General features: G+C 32.3%; 1 protein-coding gene across 1 annotated transcript; it reads right to left on the minus strand.

Moving 5' to 3' along the window:
* Positions 1-2,126: 2,126 nt before the first annotated feature.
* LOC139487080 (uncharacterized) lies at positions 2,127-6,233 on the minus strand. Its single transcript, XM_071272085.1, has 2 exons — positions 6,145-6,233; positions 2,127-4,364 (listed from the first exon to the last, which is right to left on the minus strand). Exon 2 carries the CDS (start codon positions 4,347-4,349, stop codon positions 2,412-2,414), a length of 1,938 nt encoding a protein of 645 aa, XP_071128186.1. The 5' UTR covers positions 4,350-4,364; positions 6,145-6,233; the 3' UTR covers positions 2,127-2,411.
* Positions 6,234-10,638: the final 4,405 nt, after the last annotated feature.

A 10,638-nucleotide genomic window follows, 5' to 3' on the forward strand; every position in this document is an offset into this window, starting at 1 on the left:
AGATAAACCTCATAAAGAAATAGCAAAAATGTAATAATAAAAACTATTAATAGGCAGTTCTCTCACAAGCAAACAACCCATCACTATCAAAATTATATTAGTTGTGTTCGTATCAAATGTATTAGATGTCTTCGTATCAAATATATTAGATGTCTTCGTATCAAATGTATTAGATGTCTTCGTATCAAATATGTTAGTTGTGTTCGTATCTTTCTGTTTATTTTTGGACTGCTTTTATGTATTATATATACCTTGCGGGCGTAAGCCAAAAAGGTGTATTGAATGTACACCAAGTTATAAGAAAAGTCGAAACAGGTTTGTAGTTACAATGGTTTGTAGTTACAATGCATATATACTGAAATATCAAAATTTCGACCATATTAATTCCCTCCAAAAGCACAATACCAACGTGAAATATCTCCCTTAAATGCCTTCATGTTTTTAAGAATCGTTTTTCTTCAACCTAATATCAACAAATAAAATAGTTGTCCGCAATTAAACCATTGTTGTTTTTTTTTTTGGGGGGGGGGGGGGTTGTAGATAGCAGTGTTTGAGGAACTTGTACGAGTTAACATGATTGACTTTTGATTTAAGCTGGATAGTAGCAAATTTATTACATCGAATATTTCTCTCTTCTATAAGTTTTTATTATTTTTATCCACTACAATATTATTCAAATGACAGGATATGCATTAATGCTGACTTCTTGAAAAATACATTTGTCGGAAATTTCACAATACGAATATTTTTCGACCGGCAAAAGCAGACATTACAGCTCATCAGTCTCGTTTTTGGGTGTAGTTAATAATTTTAGATTTTATGGTTAATGTCACTCCACTATAATAATGATCCGTTAATGGAAAGATTTTGAACAGAAAATACCATGCCAGGGACTTTGAAACACTTAAGCTAAAAGAACACTGGGAGTACTCTCAAATCGTACTTTCTTGTTAATTTGACCTGTTTATACTATTTGTAATGCTTTTTTGTTATTAACTGTTTACTTATTCAGGGTTATATCTTGTCTATATACCAGCTTTGATCAGTGTTTGGTATTACTATAAATTTTCACTTCTTCGTACAATGAACATCAAAATTATTTATTTTGTAAAAAAAACTCCTTTCTCAATTTTAACTGTATGCTTAACAACCAAATTATTTTCATTTACCTGTGTACAATATTATTGTAAATGGCGGATTTTTGTTCAATGTATTGTTGTTTTTCTGAAATAGTTTAACATTTCACAGCGGTATAATACTGTTACTTTAATTATTCATCCCTTATTTTATTGATTTTGTATTTGCATAGTAACATAGATCAATTTTATTCGTTCAGTGTATGTTCTCTTATGTTAATATGTCTTTTCAATTGATATTTTATAGTGTGTCTTTCTTTGTTGTGATGTTACACTATTGTTTCAGATAAGATTGAAAGGTTGGTAGCATTACTCGTTTCTGTTTTTTTTTAATATAGATTAGACCGTTGGTTTTCCCTTTTAAATGGTTATACTAGTAATTTTTGGGGCTCTTTATAGCTTGCTGTTCTGTGTGAGCCAATGCTCCGTGTTGAAGACCGTACTTTGATCTATAATGGTTTACTTTTATTAATTGTGACTCGGATCGATAGTTGTCTCATTGGCACTCATACCACATCGTCTTATATATATTTACTTTTTAATTAATTTAATAATTCCATATCATACAGTATATACATAAAAAAAGAAGATATGATTGGCTGCACAAGAGACCAAATGACACAGCAATAATCAACTGTAGGTCACAGCAGGGCCTTCAACTAAGTTCTTTTGGTATGCCTTGTGATGACTCTAATAGGTAACAACAAATCATTAATAAAAAATCAAAAAGATTGTCCTTATGTTAATTTAACGTAGGCTATGTCTGATCAGTAAACAAAGATATGATAAAATTACCTCACGGACAATTAATGGTGGGGGTTTTCCTTTTCAATACAGTCTCAGGAATCTTAATTTTTAGATTTTTGAGTTTTAAAGTAAATTAAGGTTGAACCATATCGAAAATAAATATATTTATAATTGTTATATCAATTTATAGATATTAAGCGCACTTTCTCTAGAACATTCTTTGGTGTGTCCAGCCAGACGAAAACCATGTGAATCAATTGCTATACAGGCATTATTGCTTGACAGTTATTTTACGGTTATTGAAACCAAGATCTCCAGTCACTTCGACACGAATACTTTATCTACAGCAAATACGAATAAAAGGGCAATATCTTAAGTCATGAAGAAAAAAAGCAAATAACTGAAGGGAAAACTTGGAAATATATCATTTCCCGGATATGGTGGCATAAAAATAATCATTTCAAATTTAATATCATTTTCAACAAACACATAACATTTTTGCGCTTGATACATGTATGAGGGCATATACTATGCCCTATTAGAGTATAAAATGACAAAAGATAACATAGAAAAAGTCCATAACATGAAAGTGAACAAGTTAAATGAATGATATTGATCAAGCAAAAGAAATAACAAAAGAGAACAAGAGAGAATGTAGGTAATTGTAATAGCTATGATGAAAAGTAATAGTATTGTATAGGAAATAAATGTTTTTAACTTGAGAATAAGTATAGGTAAGTAAATGCATAATTTCCATACCGAATATAATGTACTAGTAATTGGTTCAAATAAAATGACAAAAGATAACATAGAAAAAGTCCAAAACATGAAAGTGAACAAGTCAAATGAATAACAACGAGGAAGCAAAAGAAATAACAGAACAGCAAGAGAACAAGAGAGAATGTAGGTAATTGTAATAGCTATGATGAAAAGTAATAGTATTATAAAGCAAATAAATGCTTTTAATTTGAGAATAAGAATAGTTAAGCAAATGCATAATTTCCATACTGAATATAATTTACTAGTAACTAGTTCAAATTTTGGCTTTCTGTAGTTGTGTTTCAAACCCAAATGTTCTTTGAATTGTCCTATGCGATAAGTATCTAGCTGACAAGACTCAGTATAAAGTCCTTTCAAATCATTTAGCATATTTGTATAGCTTAATGAAGCTTGGCTAAAAGTTTTCAATTTAACAGAGCTATACAGGTTCTTCTGTTTTTGACCATGCCCAAACGAGCTATGAGGAAAGTGAATGCATAACCATGGATTCCCAAAGAAGAAATGAGGCAGGTTTTTGCTTTCTATACATAAACCCAGAAAATAGAGAAAATATCCTAAAGCCTCTTTCAACCCAGATAGTGAATTATGGTCGCTTGGCGTTGTAAGAAAAGCAACGCAGTAGAAACAAATAGTCTTTAAATGTTGAGAAGCAGCAACCGATCTTATCTGATTTGTTTTATGCTGATTGGCTACATACGATTTCAGCAAACGACAAGCAGTCATAAGGAAGCGTTTGCTGTTATTTTGGCTACAAACATCAAGAATATGTTTTTCATATCCAGACGTACATTCTCTCCATAAACAATCACTGTCAAACTTTGATGAGGCTTCTGTGCTGCGATGTGCCCACTTCATTACAGCATAAACTTGACAGTTCATGTTTTCAATTCCAAATCCATGGGGTAAATGTGCAGTATGCGGGTTGGGAACACGATCATTCCGTAAATGAAATGCTGGGACAAAATCAATATCAAGACTTTGTTTTTTATTGGACACATGCATTCCTTGTACCGATCTGATATCATCACGAAGAACAGTAATAGCTTTCTCTTTGTTAAGCGTAATGTTGATATCGAATGTAGGGGGTTTTGAAGTACGACGAAGAAAATAAGGACTGTGTATATCATGTAATTGGTCATTAATCACTTTTCGCGATTTGTCAATTAAAGATTTGAAAACTTTCTCCTGCAAGTTTTTAGTGTTTAAGAAGTACTCCCCATTTGCAAACTTTTTGAATATTTCAGTATTTTCTATCCAGGAAAATCTTCTAATAAGATATTCAGCATTAATGACACGAAGTTTCATCATGCCGATAATTTCCTCAGACGTATCATCTCTTGCCGACTCTTTCGATACTATCATTTCACTTATATCAAATAAAAGTATGCAATCAAACTCTAAAGCATCGTTGACCTTCAAACCATCCCTCGAACTACCAAATCGGATTGAGTCATCCTTGATAATAAGTCCTTCAAAATCTTCATTTGCAAATTTCTTGACGTTTTTCATTACGCACCCCACTATTTCATCGGTTGTTTCGCAGTGTTTCTCCCATTCGGTTTCATTGATATTCATACATCTCAAAAACCTGCTTTCACGTATCAATGCATCCAAATCCTGTTCATAAGGACCCAAAGCAAATACTGGTGGCCGCCAGCTGTTCATTTGTACTCCTATCAGGTTCATAACTGTCAGCTTTTTCTTAAATAGATAATGATAATATATACACTCGAATGATCGCCATAACTATTTATCAAGATTTTTTTTTTAAATCTATAATATTAGTAGTATCAATTTATTTTGTACGAACATAAGATATTGGCTTTCAATCCATGATACAAAATCGGTATATGCACAACAGAACAGCATACGAATTACAGTTCTTCCTTACAAAGTCATAATTAGACCTTCAAAACGGAGCTATTTTATTTATTTTGGATTGAAACAATAGTTTTTACGAATATTCGATTGTTTAATTTAGTCTCTCAAAAATAAATTCATATTTATCTAGATATTCTTATGTGATTTTCGCTGAATATATCGTTTTGATAATAAAAGATCCATATTTTGACGTTATGTCATGACGCGAATTGTGGCATCGTTACACTGCGTCGTCGGTTGCCAGAATTTTGTCTATTAATTTTGCAGAGTTGACAAATACGAAAAATAAGTAAAGGCGTATATAGAATTTCGTTTTGCGTGTTTGGACAAGTAAGTAATATCTTAAACCACTTTATGTAATTTAGTTTTTTGCATATAAAATGAACGTAAAGTTACATTGTTGAATTTCATTGTTGAAGTTACATTTCCTGTTTACAAAACTTTGAATTTTTCGAAAAACTAAGGATTTTCTTATTCCAGACATAGAATACCTTAGCCGTATTTGGCACAACTTTTTGGAATTTTTGATCCTCAATGCTCTTCAACTTTGTACTTGTTTGGCTTTATAAATATTTCTATTTGAGCGTCACTGATGAGTCTTATGTAGACAAAACACGCGCCTGGCGTACTAAATTATAATCCTGGTACATTTGATAACTATTGAATCAATTTAGTTAAATGCACTCAATTTGATGACAGGTTGGTATATTTGAAAATTGGAAATGCTCCCTAATGTAAATGGCCTTATAAATGCGACTTTAATTCCAACAAATTGTCAGGTATCCTTTGTTTGTATTAACCTAATGATTGCATACAGTATGGTTTAAATGGATACTTAACAGTCGTATTCAGAACCATTCATCCACTTCACAGGTAGATCAAATAAGTTCATTTAGTAGGAATATACACTAAAATAAATTGACATTGTCGACAATTGTTTGATTTTTTTGTCATTAGCTTTCCAACCAAGAAAAAAACCTATTCTCGTCGAACATTTCTGTTTTTATATTGATGCATAATTATGTTTGGGCGAACCAACACTGTACACATATCGTTTATATCGCCTTTATTCTCCAGATGCAGACGCCGGTAAATCTTGTTAAAAACCTTTAATTATTAAGTGAGAGAGCACCATTTGAATGGCGGAAATTTAAATTTAAAAATAATACTAGCTTCTTTAATTTTTTTCTAGGAACGTCCTGTATGACTTCTCCCTCATATGAATGAAAAAAACGAAATAATACACATGTATATGTCGACTTGGATATGCATATATATACATTTGTTATAAATGACTATGAAAGACGTAAACATGATAAATACTTAACTATATCTTTTTTAAATGATTTATCCAAACTAAAAAAAAAGATAAAATGTAAAACGTCCATTTGAATTTACAATTATTGTGGATTTGACAAACACATGTAGGAAAAGGAATGTATTTTAGATTTTATTGAAAAACTGTATTTCATCAAAAAGAATTTCCAGAATACAATATAATACTACTGGCAATTTTATCCGTTTTAATTGTTGAGAATGTAGTCGTCCTCTACAATACAAATACGATTATATTTGGAATTACTTGATACGTTTATCTTACCTTGACTTTAGCTGGTATCCATAGTTTGATATTTACTGTATTGATATCGCTAACGGTGACATATCTATATATACATATATCAATTTTCGAAAAAAATCAAACAGATAGTTTATTTAAATGCAGTCATCGTAAGATGTGCAGTGAACTATGGACATATTTATTCAAACATATGTCTCTGGATAACTCACGGCAATATTTCCCATATGTTATTTACACAATTGTTATCAAAGGTACCAGTATCATAATTTAATACGCCAGACGCGCGTTTCGTCTACATAAGACTTATTAGTGACGCGCATATCAAAATAGTTATAAAGTTAAATAAGTATAAAGTCGAAGAGCATAGAGGACCCTAAATTCCATAAAAGTTGTGCCAAATACGAATACGGTAATCTATTCCTGGAATAAGAAAATCCTTAGTTTTTCGAAAAGTCTAAATTTTGTTTCGTATTAGGTTTGAGAAACATTTTTTTTTTTTTGTGTTTTACTTTTGTCTTTTACATTGTTTTGTGTTTTGCTACTGCTTTTATAGAAAGGGGGGGTGCCGTGACATAGATTATTTTAACGATAAACATCAGCTACATGTATATGGGGTCAGTAAATTCTATATGAGGTGAGAGCGAAGCTCGAATCCCCATATGGAATTTACTGACCCCATATATACCGTATTACGTCAATAGCACACTATATGTAACGAATGTATCTTACCGTCTATCTGACCGTGTGAAATTAAGACTAGTCATTCTCAAAATGAGCAAAGTCTCCAATACTGTTAGCATTAAGACAATACTTCCATTGATCCTACAAAAACAGATGCCAACAATAACGACTTGTAAGGTTTAAATGTGTTTTATGAATTTATTTCAATCTTAATCATCAATTTCTTCGTCTGTTGGAAGTTTTAAGATTTTTTCTCAGTTCCGTTTTGTTTTTATAAAGGGACATAACACCATTACTCACAGTGTATGAAATAAGCCCCGCCCCTTCTTACCTAATATGGAATATAAAGGGACGTAACTCCACTACTAACCGTGTATGAGATAAGCCCCGCCTCCCTACTAACCTAATATCAAATATACACGGTTTGCACGCGGACGCTTTCAACCAATCATATTCCTGGAAATGTATAGGAGGTAAGATAATGTATAATACATGAATACAACAGCAATCCAACAACACACAATTGTTCATCAGTATGGTACCAGATGTAATGGAACTGTAGAGAAACACAGTCTACATTGCAGTTAATCACTTGGGAAAGACTGTATTTTTTTTCTTTCAACACTGCCGAAGAAGCGATTAAAGTGATTACACCCAGACAGATTACTAGTATTACAGAACAAACAAAACTGCATATTGTAAACAGCCTCTTTTGATAGCGACAAAAATCTTTCAAAAAGAGTCTGACTATAATTGCTGATTTTAAACCATATATAATCACTTAAGAAGGTGTGTTTTTTTTTCTTCTTTCTCTTGTTTTTCTCTTCATTTAGTTTTCGCTTATTTGGCTGTGTCTCCAAAAGATTAGTTAGACTTACATAGAGCGTGCAAGGATGTCTGTGTTAATTTTCCAAATTGGTTTGAGTAAGTTCTTTTATTTTGCGTTTAACTTGCATTGACTATCCGAAGGCATAGAAGCACTCCGAATTCGGACCCGGTGACACAAGAACATACCTGAAAGTAGTACATATTTAAAACAAAATAGTTCCTACGGATAGGTGTAAATATAAAACTTTGACGACTATGTTTTAGTTATTAAGGTATCAAATGAAAGGTGAAGCACTTGTGATCCTTGTAGTACACATATTGACTGACAGTTCTGAGTAATACAAAAATGTATGAACGAATTCTAAAATTGAGTGCATATTTTGCCTGTTTCTCAATAATGAAGTACCTGGTTTGGTGTGTCTAAAGTTCCGGTAACCAGTACAGTCTGATGTTTAAATAATGGTATATATATATATTGATCCCGCCCCATAACATGTTTGGAAGTAAAAGGACTACCCTGGATAGGAATTAGGACCAATAACAGTTGCTGTGCCTGTCCCAAGTCAAGTAGTTGTCCTTTGTTGCTGTATATCATTATTTTTTTTCATTCATTGTTTTGTTCATAAATCGTTAGATTTCCCGTTTAAATTGTTGTGCATTTGTCATTTCGGGACCTTTTATAGGTGACTATGCAGTATGTGTTTTGCTCATTGCTGAAGCTTGTACAGTGACCTAAAGTTGTAAATTGCTATGCCAGTTGGTCTCTGGTGGAGAGTTGTCTGATTGGTCATCATGCATACCACATCTTCTTAATATTATGTATCTCTCTTAATCATGAAAAAACGTGCACCAATGTTTCATAAAACTCTTTGACGGTATGGCAAGGTTATGTACTACCGGTATTTTAATTATTGCATTGAATTGCACACACATATTATAGATTTATGAGGGTCTGGATGGGATTTACTGAATAGAGAATAATAGGTAAAACGTGTAAAATAAATGGCTATCAAAATAAAGAATAGAACAAAATACGCCAAAACATTTAGAATAATGAATGACAGGGTGTTGAAATATTCAGATTAGAGAATAATGGGCTGGATTTATGAAGAACAGAAGAAAAAAATAGGTGTATAAAAATATAGAAGAAAACAGAAAAGAAAGACCCCCATCAAGACCCTCAAATATGTCTTCCTCTACTGTTTATGGCGTTGCCGTAGTGGATTTTCTCAGAAGTACAGTGACTGATATTAGAGTGTAGGACACACGACAGAATATTATTCTTTACTAAACTAAAGTAAACAAAACACGATGAAACCAACTAACACAATGGCTTTAATATTCGTGAAATATTTGCTGCTTGACTTTAAGTAAAAAACATTCAAATCATACATCGCCATATTTGCTACAAAAACATAATTGGCAGTACTATCAGATTTATATGCTACGACTTTTTTTTCAGTCATCAGCCCACATGAAAAAAAAAGTGACGCACGAATAAAAGGAGATGTTTTGTATACGTCAATGAGACAGCAACCGAACTACAGTAATAACCGAAAGACATCTAGAGGGAGACATGTAGACTTCAACAAAAGACAAGAGTTATAACATTATATCTTATGAGTGCTATAAGATTCATATTTTTTCAGCCAGCAATGTACACGTAAAATTTAGTGTATATGAGTAAAAGGAGATGTGAGATATACGTCAATGAAACAGCAACTAAACTACACAAATAACCGCAGCCATCTCACGGAGACGTGTAAAATCTTCAACAGAAGACAGGTGTCATAACCTTATGTCTCATGCGTGCTATCAGATTTGATATTCTTTTGTTTCAGCCAACAGTGTACTCGGAAAATCAATTGTGAAATAAAAATAAATTAACTCGTTGGTGCGCGTATACATAAAAACTACGACACATAGACAGAACACAACACAAACACAATATGTCTCGCTCTTAGTTGTTTCGATTTCATGAGATATAAAAGATATAAATGAAGTAAACAGAAACAATCAACGATCTGCTATTACCAAGTCACTTTCTTAATAAGGAGGGGGGGGGGGAGATTTTTTTTTGGGGGGGGGGATTACGATATGACATGAGACCACTAACGAATGTCGTTCCCCACTGCTGCAAAATCACGTTTGGGAAAATGATGTATTTCAGGGTTATACTTTAGTTAAATGTATTTAAATCTAAACCATCCCACTTTCATTTATCATACAATGTGTAAAGAGGAGAGAAGAGTGTTAAGCCGTCTACGATTTACCCCGTACGCACAATGAACGTACGGGTAATACTCACGCCCGTTGAGGGTAGAGTTTTACCAACAGGACTAGACCGTAATTTTTTTTTTTTTATCTTTATGGACTAGACCGTAATAAAACTGTGTACTACACTGAGGTTGGCTTATCAAATGTGCTTTGGAAACTTATTTGTAAATATTATTTGTTTTGAAAGGTATGATAAAAGAAAATATTTCCAAGTTTTGCAAAATTTGTGTTTTTTATCAAGAAAAATTCATGATGAAAACTCAATAAATGATTGATCTGTTGTTTAGAATTTTTTGGGACTTTTTAATTTTAATCTGTAATGATCAAAAGTTCAATAATTACGATTAATGCCAAAAGCCTTATAAACGTATATTATACGTATATAAACGATTCAGATTTTTTTCAATACCTTCTCTGAGAAAACTATAGCGAATTGTGTACTATATGAAGATTTAAAACCCTTTACATAGTATGCTAACCTCTGAAAGAAGCTGCTTGTTTTGTTTCGTATTAGGTTTGAGAAACATTTTTTTTTTTGTGTTTTGCTTTTGTCTTTTACATTGTTTTGTGTTTTGCTACTGCTTTTATAGAAAAGGGGGGTGCCGTGACATAGATTATTTTAACGATAAACATCAGCTATAAAGTGCGTCAATATTTTTAATGTTCAGTAACCATTTTGTGACACATAAAACATAGAAAATGAATAAAAGGAGACGCAATGTATAATAC

The sequence above is a fragment of the Mytilus edulis genome, chromosome 8 (genome assembly GCF_963676685.1).
Source record: "Mytilus edulis chromosome 8, xbMytEdul2.2, whole genome shotgun sequence".
NCBI lineage: Eukaryota > Metazoa > Mollusca > Bivalvia > Mytilida > Mytilidae > Mytilus > Mytilus edulis.

Excerpts from the sequence above, each read along its gene's own strand:
- LOC139487080 (XM_071272085.1), bottom strand. The coding sequence starts at position 4,349 with ATGAACCTGATAGGAGTACAAATGAACAGCTGGCGGCCACCAGTATTT.